The sequence below is a fragment of the Papio anubis genome, chromosome 1, assembly GCF_008728515.1.
Source record: "Papio anubis isolate 15944 chromosome 1, Panubis1.0, whole genome shotgun sequence".
Taxonomy (NCBI): Eukaryota; Metazoa; Chordata; class Mammalia; order Primates; family Cercopithecidae; genus Papio; species Papio anubis.
Window position 1 is genome coordinate 29,598,450 of NC_044976.1, and position 17,068 is coordinate 29,615,517.

The following is a 17,068-nucleotide window of genomic DNA, read 5'->3' on the forward strand; positions in this document are numbered from 1 at the left end:
GGCGTGATCTCGGCTCACTGCAAGTTCCACTCCCGGGTTCACACCATTCTCCTGCCTCAGCCTCCCGAGTAGCTGGGATTACAGGCATCAGCCACCACACTCTGTGAATTTTTTTTGTATTTTTAGTAGAGACAGGGTTTCACCATGTTAGCCAGGATGGTCTTGATCTCCTGACCTTGTGATCCGCCCACCTCGGCCTCCCAAAGTGCTGGGATTACAGGCGTGAGCCACTGTGCCCGGCCAGAGATTCTGATTTAATTGGCAGGCCTTGGTGGGGCACTAGAAACTGTACTTCCAAGAAGTTCTCAAGTTGCAGATGCTGTTGGTCCAGGAATCCCACTTTGAGAATCACTGCTCTAGAGCAGGATTTCTCAAAAGTATCACTCATGACGTTCTAAAGCGGTTAATTCTTTGAGCATCTCTGGCCTCTACCCATTATATGTCTGTAGCATCCCTCTAGATAGCTCCAGACATTGTCAAATTGTTCCCTGGGAGGCAAAATTGCCTAAAGTTGAGCAGCACTGCTCTAGAAGATCTAAGTTAAAAAATAATGCAAGAATCTAGGTGGGTTGCAGTGTCAATTGAAGAAAATAAGTTGAAGCCTAGAAGAAAGAGTTTGGCACAACCCAGGGCTTAATGCAGAGGATGGGAATCCATGCAGGCTTCTTTCAGAGAAGCATCACTATGTGTCTGGGGTTCAGAGACAACTGATCAAAGGGCAGGCTAAGAGCTCAGATCTGGCATCAATTGGTTCCACAAGAACAGGGCTGTCCATTTTAAGTCAGGTCCCTCCCTCTGTCCTGGGACATCAGCTGTCAAGCCCCAAAGACTCTTGGAAAAAGCAATCCTGTCCTAACCCAAATGGCCTGACAACCTTTCTTTAAGGCTCAATTGCCTACGGCTCCAAATTGCTCAGAGCTCTCTTTTACCTCAGTTTCCCATTCTTCTACTTTGAGATGTTAATAAGCGGCAGATTAGGCTATTAGTAAGGAGCAAATACTCTAGTTTTGTTGTGAAGAAGCAACTCTGATAAGCCTTTAGACCTGTTCTTTCTAGCTACTAACTAGATCCAATCCCTGAAAAAGACTGTTCTTGTCTTTGAAACCAGCAACTCTGCCTATTATCTATTGACTTGAAATAGAAGACAACGTCTGGAGGCTTCCCTACAGGACTCACCCTTGCATAACTTCACTAGGCCCATGAAGGTCTCCAGGGATTAGCTTCTATAACCTGAAAAGGGATCGACCATCCCTGAACAACCAGGGGAAGTAGGTGAGGGAAGACAGGACCAATTTTTGTTTTGATGGGCTGGCTTGTAAATAAACTGTTTAAGGGGTTAGGACTGAATGGGATTAGGGCTACTGACTAGGAGAAAAAGTAATTATATCAGGGAGGCCAAAAAAAAAAAAAAAAAGGAAAAATAACCCGAAAATCCACCTCCCTGAAAATTCAACCCACAAAACTCAGCCACGCAGCAAAAAAGAAATTTGGCTCTTTAAGTGCCAACAGGATTAAGTGCTAGAGATTGTAGAAGTCATAAAGGGAAATTAACTGAAAACCAGAGATGCCATTACTCAATCGGGAGCAATCTATCTCTCCCAAAGTGAGAATACAATCTGCACCCTCTGGGGATCTTTTATACTCAAATCTTTATTCCCCAGGCTGGGGCTTCTATTTTCTTCAAATTCTAAATGGTGCTGCTATTTCCTGCTAATGGCTTCTACCCAGTCTCTTGAGGAAGGCACCTGGGAGGGGACTGAAGGTGAGGTTAGAGGAAAGCCCTTGCAGTCTCCGGGGTCTTGGCTCTTCCCAATCACTGCCAACTTCTCAAGGGATTGGTAGGCTTTTAAAAGGGCAGTGTTCAGGTCGAAGCCCTGTTTTATTCCAACCCAAGAAAAGATGAGGGTGGGTGGAAGGGACTGGACCAGTTTTCAAGTACAGGTTGAATACCCCTTATCCAAAATACTTGAGACCAGAAGTGTTACAGATTTTGGATTTTATTACTTTTTTTGAGACAGGATCTTACTCTCACCCAGGCTGGAGTGCAATGGCAGGATCTTGGGTCACTGCAGCCTCCACCCACTGGGCTCAAGCGATCTTCCCACCTCAGCCTCCCAGGTAGCTGAGACTATAGGTGCATGCCACCACGCCTGGCTAATTTTTGTATTTTTTGTAAAGACAGGGTTTGCCATGTTGTCCAGGCTGATCTCAAGCAATCCTGGGCTCAAGGAATCTTCTCACTTTGGCATCCCAAAGTGCTGGGATTATAGGCATGACCCAATTTCTGAATACCTGCATATATATAATGAGGTATCTTGGGACCCAAGTCTAAATACAAAATCCTTTTGTTGTATATACACCTTATACACATAGCCTGATAATTTTGTAAAACATTTTAAATAGTTTGTGCATGAAACAGTTATTATTATTATTACTTTTTGGAGATGGGGTCTCACTCTGTCACCCATGCTGGAGTGTTTTGGCATGGACATAGCTCACTGCAGCCTTGACCCCCTGGGGTCAAGCAATTCTCACCCCAATCTTCCAAGTAGCTGGGACCACAGGTGTGCACCACCACACCTGGATAACTTAAATTATTTGTAGAGATGAGGTCTTGCTATATTGCCCAGGCTGGTCTTGAACTCCTGGGCTCAAGTGAACCTCCCACCTCAGCCTTCCAAAGTGTTGGGATTACAGGTATGAGCCAGTGTCCAGCTGGAATAAACTTTTGACTGCGATCTGTCAAATCAGACCAGAGATTAAGTGTGGGATATTCCACTTGTGGCATCATATAGGCCCTCAAAGTTTAAATTTTGGAGCATTTAGGATTTTGGATTAGGAATGCTGATATAGTTTTGATAGCTGTTCCCTCCAAATCTCATGCTGAAATTTGATGCCCAATGTTGGCGGCAGGGCCTAGGTGGAGGTATTTGGGTCAAGGGGGTGTATTCGTCATGAATGACTTGGTGCCCTCTTTGTGGTAGAGTTTTCATGGGCTATTTATAAGTACATGGCACATCTCCTCCTCTCTTGCTCCTTCTCTTGCCATGCGATACACCTGCTCCCCCTCTGCCTTCCACTATGATTGGAAACTTCCTGAGGTCCTCACCAGAAACAGATGCTATGCTTAGTGCCACCCTTCTTGTTCAACCTGCAGAACTGTGAGCTCAATAAACTTATCTTTATAAGTTACTCAGCCTCAGGTGTTTCTTTGTAGCAATGCAAAATGGACCAAGACAGATGTTCTACCTGTATGTGGACCTGGTGCTTAAAAGGGATTATTAGAGAGTGTTTGGTGATACTGCTGGAGGTGTGAAAATCAGCTTGCATACTATCTTTGTCCAAATCTCTCCTGGTTAAAGGTGTAACCATATACATATATATATATATGTATAGCTCAGACCAGAAATCTGAAAGTCACCATTCCCTTTGGAGATTCTACCATACTATGTATATTAAAGGCTCTAAACAGTCCTGCAGTAAATAAACTGGCTTCACTTTATTTAACCTGGTCTTGAGCATGGGATTTTTATGCACCAAAATATCTAACAAACTATCTGAAAAACAGTGTTCTGTGCAATGCACTTTAGGAAACCTCAACCTATGGATCACATACATGAAGTACAAGCTTTCTAGGATTTGGCTTTTAATTCTGTAACTTTACTGTTTGCTGCTCCCCAACTCTAACCATTCTCAAGTTCTTTTTGGTTTATAAAATGTGCCACACTTTCAAGCTTGTGCCTGTTTTTTCCTGAAACGCACATGTTCTTTGTCCATCTGGCAAGCCCTACTCATCCTCCAAGTCCCAATCTAAGCATAATAACATAATCTGTGAAACTTCCTAAATGCTCCAAGGCAAAATAAGTTGTTTCCTCCTGTGTTTCCAGTGCACTTCATTCAAACTTTATTCACTGTATTAAAAGTAATTGGTTTGAAAGCTTTACCATCCTGCTGGTTCCTTCATTAATGAGTTGTATAAATCTTTGGCATGTGCTCACTTAAAAAAGTAAGTGATGGTTTTTTCTGAGATAGTTTTTTCTACTGGTGTGTGCACTTCTCAAGATGGCAAGGACAGTACCTTATCTATCTCTGTCTTCAGCAACAATGATCATGCCTGCCATATAACAGGGGTTGTTTGTTGAATGATGATGCCCCAAACCCAGGGCAGACAGCCTCTCTCTAACTTAAGATAAATAGATGACTCAGGTTTGTGAGCCAAAAGTATAAAACCAAACAGGCTCAGAACAGGTTAGAACTGTGAAGATCTCTTTGTTCTGAGATAAGAGATTCAGAAAAAACACACTCTACTCCCCAGTGCCAGATGAGATTCACTAGTGTCTATCTGTGTGCTGGGTGTAGTCACCCAGTGATCCAGGGAGATGGTAACCTTAGTGGTAGAAGGCAAGTAATAGAATTTCTTAACATCCTGTCTGTTTATGCAAAGCCAGACAAGTAAACAGAATCTTAAAGGTGTCTCAGATAATGTCATGGTTAAGGTGCACTCAAACGTTCTCATATTCCATTTGAATTGAGTTTGATGCAGCATTCTGACCAATGTCATTTCTACCAGCTGAGACTGCCCCAAATCTGCCCACTTTCAAGAGCCTGAGTATAGAGAATGCTGCTCAGAAAAGTTCATTTGGCAGGAGGCAGAGTAAACACAGGCTCTGCTCATTAAAGATCAGGCGCAAGTACACAAAACCAAGTTCTTTTTTTTTTTTTTTTTTGAGACAAAGTCTTGCTCTGTCACCCAGGCTGGAGTGCAATGGCACAATCCCGGCTTACTGCAACCTCTACCTCCCAGGTTCAAGAGATTCTCTTGCCTCAGCTTCCCGAGTAGCTGCGATTACAGATATGCGTCACCACACCTGGCTAATTGTTGTATTTTTAATAGAGATCAGGTTTCACCATGTTAGCCAGGCTGGTCTAAAACTCCCGACCTCAGGTGATTCGCCCGCCTTGGCCTCCCCAGGTGTTGGGATTACAGGCGTGAGCCACCGCATCTGGCAAAACCAGGTTCTTTTGGAACTTATTTATCACATCTTGGCTGCTCTGCTTCTGGTAGGAAAAAAATATTGTTACTGATAAATAATTATTCTCTGTCATTTTCATGGAAGTGAGTAAACCCAGAAACACAGAAAAGGAGGGGGGGAACAAGTGAACAGCTTCTTGGAAGTTTAAATGAACTGTATTCCGTGGCCACATCAAGCTCTACTCTGATTTATAGCAATCAAGCCTCAAAAAAAAAAAAAAGACAACAATAATTCTAATCCACATGGCTCTTGTATAAAGGCATCTATTTGGCTTTTAATACAAAAGGACTTAGAGAAATACAGAAAGAAAATATCATACAAGCCAGTCTCACAAAAAAAAAAAAAAAAAAAATCCCAACCAACGAATTTGTCACATTGGGCCTGCATTAGAAAACAGGAAAAAAGAAAAAGAAAAAAAATAAAACAGTCCCTGAAATCTGGCAGGTGGTTTTTAGAGGCCATGGGGAGCTTGGGGAGCTTGCCTTAGTCATCCTGGTGAAATCGGACAAAAGTGGTTTTTGGAATATGGCCACCGCCTCCTGTTTCTTGCTAGCAATGGTCATCTGAAGGGAGGGTGCTAGCCTGGGCATCCAACATTTGATGTCAGTTATGCAGTCTGAGGTCTCAAAGACAAGCGGCCTTGGAGTCTTCCATTCCATATCTTCACTGAATCTCTCCCATATACAGTCTCTTGTCACTCGATGCTGAGATAACTGAGGTAAAAAGAACAGAGAAGATACCTAGAAATAATGAAGGCTCAAGGAGACTTGGTGCCCAATTTTGGTATAAAAGAGCAGTTGGACTTAGCTTAAATTCCCCTCCTAAACACCATTCACAGGAAATTGTAGCCTGGCTTTTCAATCCAAATCCTCTAATATCATGAGGATGACTGTACTATGGGAAATACATTATCAGACACTAAATACTGATGTCTCTTGTCAGTCAAACCCCAAGAAAAAGACTTTCCCAATCATTGTAGAAAAGAGGAATCTATGGCTGTGCCAGTCATTTTGTAAATGTGCTTCTGCTTGTTATACTTAGTCCTGGAGAAAGTTACAGTTTCTCCTTTAATTCAAGGCTTAAATTATTTGGTTTAGCCAGCCACAAAATTTTAAGCTGAAATGTATATCCAAATTTTTTTTTTTTTTTTTTTTGGAGACAGAGTCTCGCTCTGTCGCCCAGGCTGGAGTGCAGTGGCACGATCTTGGCTCACTGCAAGCGCCACCTCCCGGTTTCATGCCATTCTCCTGCCTCAGCCTCCCAAGTAGCTGGGACTACAGGCGTCCGCCACCTCGCCCAGCTAGTTTTTTGTATTTTTTAGTAGAGACGGGGTTTCACCGTGTTAACCAGGATGGTCTCGATCTCCTGACCTCGTGATCCACCCATCTCGGCCTCCCAAAGTGCTGGGATTACAGGCTTGAGCCACTGTGCCCGGCCTATATCCAAATATTAAGAAGAATCATTCTTGGTTGGGCGTGGTGGCTCACACCTGTAATCCCAGCACTTTGGGAGGCCGAGGCAGGCGGATCACCAGAGGTCAGGAGTTTGAGACCAGCCTGGCCAACATGGTGAAACCTCGTCTCTACTAAAAATACAAAAATTAGGCAGGTGTGATGGTGGGTGCCTGTAGTCCCAGCTACTTGGGAGGCTAAGGCAGGAGAATAGCTTGAACCTGGGAAGGCGGAGGTTGCAGTAAGCCGAGATCTTGTCACTGCATTCTAGCCTGGGCAACAAGAGTGCGACTCTGTCTTAAAAAAAAAGAAAAAAAAAAGTATCGTTCTTTTATCCAAATACATCATTGAAACAGACTTAATGGAAGTAAATTAAAAAAAAAAAAATTAGACTTACCAACTTCCTTTTGAAATCAAGAAGAAAATAGAGCATTGCTCTTACCCTTACCACTTATGATGTGGTGAGACTGTCATTGATACCCACATAAAGACTGTTTGCAGCTGGGCACAGTGGCTCACGCCTGTAATCCCAGCACTTTGGGAGGCTGAGGTGGGTGGATTACTTGAGGTCAGGAGTTCGTGACCAGCCTGACCAATATGGTGAAACCCTGTCTCTACTAAAAATACCAGAAAAAAAAAAAAAGACAAAAAAAACAAATTAGCTGGGCATGGTGGTGGGTGCCTGTAATGCCAGCTACTTGGGAGGCTGAGGCAGGAGAACTGCTTGAACCCAGGAGGCAGAGGTTGCGGTGAGCTGAGATTGCACCATTGCTCCAACCTGGGCGAAACAGTGAGACTGTGTCTAAAAAAAAAAAAAAAAAACCACACAAAAAAACAAAAAAAACCACACAAAACACCAAAGGCTGTTTGCGTGGAAATTCGCATAAAACAGATACCCATTTTTGCCTCTGTATTCCCAGGATCCCTACAGGGAGATTTCCAGTTTCCCTTTCCCCCTTGTTGGGAAAGACTTACTGATGGGCTCGTCAGGGTGGAAAGCAACTTCATTGATGGAGCCAGCATGGCCGGGCAGCTTATATAATATTCTCCTGCTTGTGGTATCCCACACATACACAAACCTGTAAGGTATCATGAAAAGCAAGGGTAAGGCCTCCTAGAGCTGGGGGTAAGGCAGAGGCATGGCTTTTTAAAGGAAATGGAAGCAACAATTATTTACTTACCTTACATTTACTGAACCGTGTTCTGGCTTTTAGAAACTAGGAATACAGAGTTTGACTAAGACATGAACTCAGCTCTTGAGCAATGGGGTGGAGAAATAAGAATAACTAAAAATATAAGCATTACTGGCATGTTTGAATACAAGCTTCTGAAATGGGAAACACCACAGGGAAGAAAAGAAAGGTTTTCCTGCAGACATCACACAAAAACCTTTTTCAGAGTGTCTAGTATAATTAGGCTACAGTTAACTTCATACTCATCCAGGAAGTCTAAAAGGTAACACAACTCATGGCAGGGTGGGAGCCTAGGCTGCAGGTCCGGGTGAACTTTTTCGTACTGTATTCAAACAGAGCCCCGAGAAAGGACAGGAAGTGTCTGGTATATAAAATATTTATACTATTTGCTAACCTAATACTCACTTGAGTCAAATTTTCCACTGAATTATCAGGCAGAAGGAATACTGAATTCTAGAATGGGAAGGGGCCAACAGAAATCAGCTTGTCTAGGTTGGGTATGGTGGCTCATGCCTATAATCCCAGCACTTTGGGAGGCCGAGGTGGGTGGATCGTCTGAGGTCAGGAGTTTGAGACCAGCCTGGCCAACAAGGTGAAACCCAGTCTCTACTAAAAATACAAAAAATTAGCCAGGTGTGGTAGCGTGTGCCTGTAATCCCAACTACTCGGGAGGCTGAAGTAGGAGAATTGCTTGAACCTGGGAGGCAGAGGTTGTAGTGAGCCAAGACCGTGGCACTGTCCTCTAGCCTGGGTGACGGAGTAAGACTCCGTCTCCAAAAAAAAAAAAAAAAAAAGGAGAAAAAAGATATCAGCTTTTCTAAACTCCCTATTTTAGAGATAAGAAAACTGGGGCACAGTGACGTTTCCAAGGCAATACAGTTCATCAATGGCAAAACTAAAATTAGAACTCTTAAAAAAAAAAAAAAAAGCTTATTAGAGAATGTTCTTAGGAAGACAAAATTTTTATTTGTCATTAAAAAATTATGAGGCTGGGCATGGTGGCTCACGTCTGTAATCCTAGCACTTTGAGGGGCCAAGGCTGATAGACTGCTTGAGCTCAGGCGCTTGAGACCAGCTTAGACAACATGGTAAAACCCCATCTCTACAAAAAAATTAGCCAGGTGTGGTGGTGCATGCCTGTGGTCCCAGCTACTCGGGAGGCCAAGGTGGGAGGACTGATTGAGTCCAGCAGGTAGAGGCTGCAGTGAGCTGAGATGGCACTACTGCACTCCAGCCTGGGTGACAGAGTGAGATCCTGTCTCATGTTTTTTTCATGCTGTATAATAAAGGTAATATAAGAGGCTATAGAGTTTTAAACTTCTTTCTACTGAAATACTCTGAATACTACTGAAAACTACCGAAATACCAAAATAACACAATGTAATTTCTGCAATGCTAGAATAAAACAATTTTTACATTTCTCTTCAAAAGTGATGAATAGTAACAGAAGATGTCATAAAAACGTGATTTTTTTTCCTATTCATTCGGTAGTATTACAGCCAGTATTTTTATCATCACAGGCCATAATTTTCACTTTATCCACTTTAATAAGTTCTATCACCTTTTGTAATTCAATATCATTGAATATAAAAGTCTACATATTATCACAGAATCTTTTTGTTTTTCTAAATTAATTTTTTTTTTTTTTTTTGTAGAGACAGTGTCTTCCTATGTTGTCGAGGCTGGTCTTGAACTCCTCGCCTCAAGCGATCCTCCCGCCTTCACCTCCCAAAGTGCTGGGATGACAGGCATGAGCCACCAAGCATGGCATATGGCAGAATCTGTATGTATTTAGAGAGCCACTGAAATCAACTCTGTTCCTAACCCTCTGAGCCAAAATGATGCGTTTATAGCCTTATCAAACTGAATTAAAACTTGAAGGGCAAGTTGAGTGAACTGCTGAGATTGTATGAGCTCATCTAGGCTCTCCTGAAGACTGTTTCCCAAAGTAGTACTTCTGTATAACTGGTATGACATGGCTTAGGAAGAATAAATTGTTTTTTTTATTCAAGCTTGCCTTGATGTCTTGTGCTGAAGGCTTCCTGCCATGGAGCAGACAGAAGTGACCAGGAGCCCAGCAGGGGGTTCCTATATTCCTGACCACCTCTTCAGCAGCCACAGAAACTACAGAGCTGAACCCAAGACTCTGGAGCTCTTAATATACTCCCGTATTTTACTTTCACTTAACCATCCATAAATATACTGGCTAAAAATAAAGGGTCTATTATCTTAATCTGATGAAGTAAAATTCATCTGTTGGTAAATATAAAGGGCTGGTGGTTTTGAAGCAGGTATTTAAAATTATTTACATATTTTGTTTTGTGCAATCAACAACTCACCAGTACTTGATCATAAAAATGGTACATTCACCAGTACTGGATTATAAAATGTCTAGTTCTAATCCAACATTATACTTTTGGTCTAAAATGCAAATAAACAAGAGCTTCTTAATTATACTATTTAGCTGTCATCAGCTAGGCTCCATAGAAACTAAGCTCTGAGCAAGATGGAGGAGAAGCAGGAACTCCATCAGTCTAGACTCCTTGGCTCTGATACTCATACCCTTCCTACTGTCTTCTTTCCTGTCACGCACAAAAAGGTGGTCCTCATTAATTCAATTATTGGCAGTGTGGCACAGTAAAAGAGTATGAGCTCTGGAGTCAGAAAGACTGGGGTTCAAGTCTCAGTGCAGCTATTTACTAGCTAAGTAAGCTTAGCTCAGAGAAGTTAAATAATTGCAGATCATTTAAATTCTCTAAGCTTCTTAGTTACAATGATGGAGAAAATATTGATCTCATAATTTTGTTGAGAAAAATAATGAGGTAATATACGCAAAGTGCCTGGCACACAGAACTAATTATAGCTATTGTTATTACAAGTATACTCATCATCAAAACAGAATCTCATGAAGTCAATGGGCTGAATAAATCACTCTTGGCCAAGAGACTGGCCAGCCTTCCTGTAGTCTACAGGACTATATATAGTTTCAAGTTTGAATAAGAGGAGGTGATCTGTAAATTATTAGTTAGTAGAAAGGAGAGATTTGCCAAATTCAGGCCAAGCTGAAAAGCAGTTTTCTGAGGATACATTTCCCAGGCACATAAAAGACAGAATCTCAGATCTCCAAGGGTTTACACTTCAAGGCCTCACTCTTGATGGCTGCCAATTAGATGCTAAATTTGGAGGAGTTCCTTGCCCTCTCCTTACTCTGGCATGGCAACATTTGGCAGGAACTAGGAGCCTTATGTAATAGAGCTGCTTGTTGACTTGGGGCTAATTGGTGAGGTGGCCTGTCAAATCTGGCCAACACCCAGCAGGCAGAAAGGGTAGGCTTTCCTCAGACCACACTTCCACATGTGAAATTTTTTTTTTTTTTTAAAAGAGATGGTGTCTTGCTCTGTTGCCCAGGCTGGAGAGCAGTGGTATGATTGCAGCTCACTATATCCTCAAACTACTCAGCTCAAGGGATCCTTCTGCCTCAGCCTATTAAGTAGCTGGGACTACAGGTGCACACTACTATGCCTGGCTAATTTTTAAGATTTTTTTTTATAGAGACAGGATCCTGCCATCTTGCCCAGGCTCGTCTTGAACTCTTGGTTTCAAGCCATCCTTCCACCTTGGCCTCTCAGAGTGTTGGGATTAAAGGTGTGCATCATCGACCACATGTAAAGTTTAAAAGTACAGTGGAGAGGGAAAGAGGAAAAAGAGGATACTGCAATTCAGAAAGGGCCAATGCCAGAAATAAACTGCTCATCAGAGAAAAAAAAGTATGTATATATAATTTAAAAATTTAATTACAGCCGGGCGTGGTGGTTCACGCCTATAATCCCAGCACTTTGGGAGGCCGAGGCGGGCGGATCACGAGGTCAGGAGATCGAGATCATCCTGGTTAACCCAGTGAAACCCCGTCTCTACTAAAAATACAAAAAATTAGCTGGGCGTGGTGGCGGGTGCCTGTAGTCCCAGCTACTCGGAAGGATGAGGCAGGAGAATGGCGTGAACCCGGGAGGCAGAGCTTGCAGTGAGTGGAGATTGCACCACTGTACTCCAGCCTGGGCGACAGAGCGAGACTATGTCTCAAAAACAAACAAGAAAATTTAATTACAAAAGAAAGATACACTCTTTCTGCTGAAAATTATGTAAAAATATTAGGATAGTTCTTACTATATCAGAATATGAGACACCTTAGTCTGTTTCTTAAAGTCTTCTCTAGTAACTTGACAACTTAAAATTCTTTAGCTTTCCCCCTCTAGGCAGCTCTCTAAACCACTTGCACTCAAATAATCAATGTGATACTTTCACCTGGACTCTTTCTTTTTCCTCTAGAAAATACCTGAATACTTGTCCATTTTTCTTGGCATCAAACTTGTCAAGAGAAAAAAAAAAAGCAGACTCTGGAATTTAAATATGTTCAGTATGATTCATTAATAGAAAGGTATGGGACAGACCACAGTGCAGCTTCTGTGTGGCAGTGTTAGGGCCCCAAATAGGGGAAAATCCTAGAATATGCTGAAAGCCCTGGCTAGCCCAAGAAAGGCTTCCTATTTATAGGATGGTGCTTGTTTCAGTAGGGTTGGAGAAACTCTAAAGGGGAGGATAGGATTAAGCTAAAAAGGGTCAAGACACTGCCCAATGGGAGCTAAACACAGGATTTGCTGTCAGAGGGTCTTATCATTCTTTACCAGGCCTCATTTGCAGCCCATCAGACTTGACACCCGGACATCCCTATTCAACCTCTGATTCTCCCCCAAACACGGGTTACCACAGACATGCCAAATACAACAGCATCTAACAGAAAAATTCTCTCCCTTCTGTTTCTCATTCAGCACATAATGCCTGAGCCAGTTTAGATTCATATTTCATAAAGCCTTAGCTGATTAATTCAGCATGGGGTGGAAAATACCTAGTCCGCATTTTGTTACACCCTGCACCTAGCAATCATTGCACTTCCCACTAACCCAGACACCGCTCTGAATCATCTCCAACACAGACAGGCATTACCAATAGCTGAGCTGCTATGCAGGGTAAAACTGGACTGCCATTCTTCAGCTAGGAATTCATTCATGTAATATAAACGAATTGCTTAAGCACTGACAAAAAAAAGCTCAAGCACTGACAACAGTGCCATGGGTTCACAGAAATGACTAAGATTCATTCCCTAATCTCTATGAGAAAGTAACTCAGTGGGGGTACCTCACTTTGTCTGTCTGATTGTAAGATGTAATAAATGCTAATAAAGGTTAGATGTATGAAATGGGATTACAGCACAAAGAACAATTAGTTATGTCCAAGAGGTAATAGAGAGAGGGTGCCAGGGACAGTTTACGGATGTAACATAGAGGTGGTTCCTAGAGAGATATAGGAGTTTGGATAATGAAGAGGGAATGTGAGAGAGAACCTGGAGGCGAGAACACAAAAGGACCTTAGAATATGAAAATTCCATGTGAGCAGCACTGTGATGGTGGGCGAGGTGGGTACTTAATATGTATTCAAATGAACTGAAGCATGGAAGAAGGAGGTGGTGAGGGAGACCAGAGACAGATTATGAGACTGAAATTTATTTTGATGGCAAAGAGAACCCAACAGAATCAAACAAATCGTTGATCCTGTAGGTCTAAAATGTCTCCAAAGTGGGCAGAAATTATGTTTGTCCAACACGGTTTTGAAACCCTTCATACTGCACAGAGTGTCATCTTCAAGTACAGTCATAACTCTATGTCAGCTCTAGCTCCATATCCACGCTTTATGTATCAAACACAAGAAGACATCCTGCATAGCTACATCATTCTTTTTGTTTTGGAGATGGAGTCTCGCTCTTGCTGCCCGGGCTGGAGTAGTGCAATGGCGCGATCTCGGCTCACCACAACCTCTGCCTCCCGGGTTCAAGTGATTCTCCTGCCTGAGCCTCTCAAGTAGCTGGGATTACAGGCATGTGCCACCACGCCCAGGTAATTTTGTATTTTTAGTAGAGATGGGGTTTCTCCATGTTAGTCAGGCTGGTCTCGAACTCCTAACCTCAGGAGATCCGCCCGCCTCGGCCTCCCAAAGTGCTGGAATTGCAGGCGTGAGCCACCACATCTGGCCAGCTACATCATTCTTTACTTTGCACCCAGTAATCCTTACCTGTCAGCTGAGCCAGCTGCTATTTTGCTTCCATCAGGTGACCAAGAACATCTCAGAAGGTTCTATGATAAATAAGAATCCACTGAATAGTAATATACCAAACTCCTCTTTGCAAGGCTGCAGAATCACTGAGAGGCTTTACATTTCCTAAGTAGAGTTTTAATTATTCTTCTCAGGAAGATGGTCAGTAATTATCTTATATTCTATGCCCAAAATAGCATACTTTGTTATTTTACACCATATAAAAACTGTAGAAAATGCTTAACTTACAGTTAATTAGATTGAACCTGACAACAAAATTTTGTTCTACTTATAAATGGAGGTTCCCTTTGCTCCATTTATCTTGATACTCATTATTCTTTTTTTTCCCCCTAACTATCTTTAAGAAAAATACACACAAACCCAACAAATAATAAATTTTGGGGTTTTTTTGTTTTTTTTCTTTGAGACAGGGTCTTGCTCTGTTGTCCAAGCTGGAGTACAGTGGCACAATCATAGCTCACTGTAGTTTTGACCTCCTGGGCCCAAGTGATCCTCCCATTTCAGCCTCCCAAGCAGCTGAGACTGCAGGCACATGCCACCACAACCAGATTTTTTATATTTTGTAGAGACAGGGTCTCACTATGTCGCCCTGATTGGTCTCTAACTCCTGACCTCCCACCTTGACTTCACAAAGTGCTGGGATTACAGCTGTGAGCCACCGTGCCAGGTCTAAAAAATAAAATTTGATTTATACAGTGAAACTGAATCTCAATGAGCTCTAAAAAAAAAAAAATTAATCTCTATTAACAAATTCTCTCAGGGGAAAAGCTTCTTTCAATAGAGCTGACATTGAAATTTGAGGGTTTGAAAAAAATTTTCTCTCTCAGAACTTGGGCCGTGGTAGTTACTGAGGGGAGAGATATATTCTTAGGATTCTAAAACACGTGGTCACAGGATGGGGAGGCAGGTAGGGAGACCATCCGGGTAACAGCTATGGGAGCTTGGGTTCCATATGGAAAACTGATTTAGGAGGGTAAAATTTACAAGTAATTAAAAGGCCAGGAGTGTCCTGTTGAGGGTGGTATCAAGTCAGATGCCCTCAGTTTGAGGGCTGGCTCCATTCCTTTTGGGCTATGTGACTGGCTTCTCCCCAGTCACTATTATTTCTATTAGCTTTATTTTTGGCAACAAGTTTTGATTAAGAGCAGTGTTATAGGAATGAAGTCCATTCTTAGCAGAGCTACTGCTCTCTATCCTTAGTACCACCTTAAATGTTTCTCTGAAGTAAATGAACAGTAAAACTCCTCTGCCAAGCAGAACTCACCTTTTCAAAGTTGTGCACATTTCCTTGAAATATCTTTACACACCTCTCTTTGGGGGCAAATGGCCGGACATCCCAGACACGAACTGCAAAACAAATCCAAATAAACAAACCAACCAAAACAACTATCGGTCAGAGGCCTCGTGGGCACCCAGCTGAAATTAGTATCATGTCAATCAATGACAGATGCTGTTTCCTGAATAGGCGAAGTCCAACATGACACACTGCTACCTGTTAAGGCTCTTCTCTTTTTCAAGCAGGAAAATACATCTAAATCCCAATAACTGGGGCTAGCTGAGGAGGCAGGAAGGAAAAATGTCACACTCAATGTTGGTAATTTACAACAGAATGCAGTTGGGTGTGATACTAATTTCAAAAAGATACTTTGCAAGATTTCTCTGCCAGCTTAGAGTCACATCCAGCAAAGCTTCAATGTGACAAACTAAATACCATGAACTACTGTGACAATGAACTTATAAAAACCAACCTTAGGCCGGGCGCGGTGGCTCAAGCCTGTAATCCCAGCACTTTGGGAGGCCGAGACGGGCGGATCACAAGGTCAGGAGATCGAGACCATCCTGGCTAACACGGTGAAACCCCGTCTCTACTAAAAAATACAAAAAACTAGCCGGGCGAGGTGGCGGGCGCCTGTAGTCCCAGCTACTCTGGAGGCTGAGGCAGGAGAATGGCGTGAACCCGGGAGGCGGAGCTTGCAGTGAGCTGAGATCCGGCCACTGCACTCCAGCCTGGGCGACAGAGCGAGACTCCGTCTCAAAAAAAAAAAAAAAAAACCAACCTTACATTGCCCTTTCCTAATTTCCCTCATATAGGCACCTGAGAGTCTAAAACTGAACAAGGTCAGATATATGTATAAAATATATAAAAGGTTAAATAAATCAAAAGAGCACTGTACCACACCAAAAATCAGAAAAAGTAAACATTGATTCTAATTCTAGCTCTGTTGCATATTTGGGTGATGTCAGGTAAACAGTGAGATTGTTTGTGTCTTGGTTTTCCTGTTCCGTAAAATGAAGAGAAAATTATCTGTCTTCTTTTTTAAATAATACTATTGACTGATTGATTGAGATGGAGTTTCGCTCTTCTTGCTCAGCCTGGAGTACAGTGGCGCAATCTTGGCTCACTGTAACCTCCGCCTCCTGGATTCAAGTGATTCTCCTGCCTCAGCCTCCCAAGTAGCTGGGATTACAGGCGCCCACCACCACACCTGGCTAATTTTTGTATTTTTAGTAGAGACGGGGTTTCACCACGTTGGCCAGGCTGGTCTCGAACTCCTGACCTCAGGTGATCTCCCCCGCCCAGCCAATAACACTATTTTAAAGAAAATTTGTAGGCAACAAACAAAAATAAAGAATTTATAATTTTATTACACAGCCATAAGAAATTATTTATTTTTTCCTTATTTTAATATCAATTTAGGAAACCTCATTGTTCCTCATTATAAAGAATGCTAGAATTAGCTAGGCATGGTACTTGGGAGACTTGCTTGGGCCTAGGAGTTTGAGACCAGCCTGGGCAACACACCAAGATCCTGTCTTATACAAAAAATTAAGGGAAAAAAAATTTTTAATGCTAGATTATATGTGTATAAACATCTATTGTAAGCAGTAGCTATAGCCGTCGTAACTGACGCTATACCTGTAGTGGAATTTCAGTGATGTCATTTTATTTGAGTATGAAAAAAGTGTTATCAATCCTTAGAGTCAGACAGGCATAAAAAGGCAAAGCTATGAATGAACGTTTGCTATTGAGAATACAGTCAAAAGATAAAGATTTCCACTCATTCAACAAATATTTATTAAGTAGCCAATGAATTTCAGGTATTGTTTTTATTACAAAATATCAGGGAATACATTTTAGTTCCTGACAAGCCTATAAATTTGTATACCAGGGCCATTTCCAAACTCCCTCAACATTAAGCATATAATCCAGCAAGTCACCTTACTT

General features: G+C 42.2%; 1 protein-coding gene and 1 pseudogene across 3 annotated transcripts in view; both read right to left on the minus strand.

Moving 5' to 3' along the window:
- Nucleotides 1–5,278: 5,278 nt before the first annotated feature.
- The window catches only part of SNRNP40 (small nuclear ribonucleoprotein U5 subunit 40), a 37,853-nt gene continuing 26,063 nt past the window's right edge, over nt 5,279–17,068 (minus strand). For both annotated transcript variants that reach the window (XM_003891473.3, XM_021938671.2), the window contains exons 7-10: nt 15,107–15,189; nt 13,801–13,862; nt 7,460–7,563; nt 5,279–5,746 (exon numbers count right to left, since the gene is read on the minus strand). In XM_003891473.3, coding sequence (XP_003891522.1) covers nt 5,697–5,746; nt 7,460–7,563; nt 13,801–13,862; nt 15,107–15,189 — 299 coding nt within the window. In that variant the 3' untranslated portion in view covers nt 5,279–5,696. The remainder of the gene's footprint in view (nt 5,747–7,459; nt 7,564–13,800; nt 13,863–15,106; nt 15,190–17,068) is intronic.
- On the minus strand, nt 8,850–11,235 carry LOC101023790 (annotated as a pseudogene). Its single transcript, XR_004183832.1, has 2 exons — nt 9,447–11,235; nt 8,850–9,290 (listed from the first exon to the last, which is right to left on the minus strand). The product of XR_004183832.1 is annotated as a transcription initiation factor IIA subunit 2-like (transcript).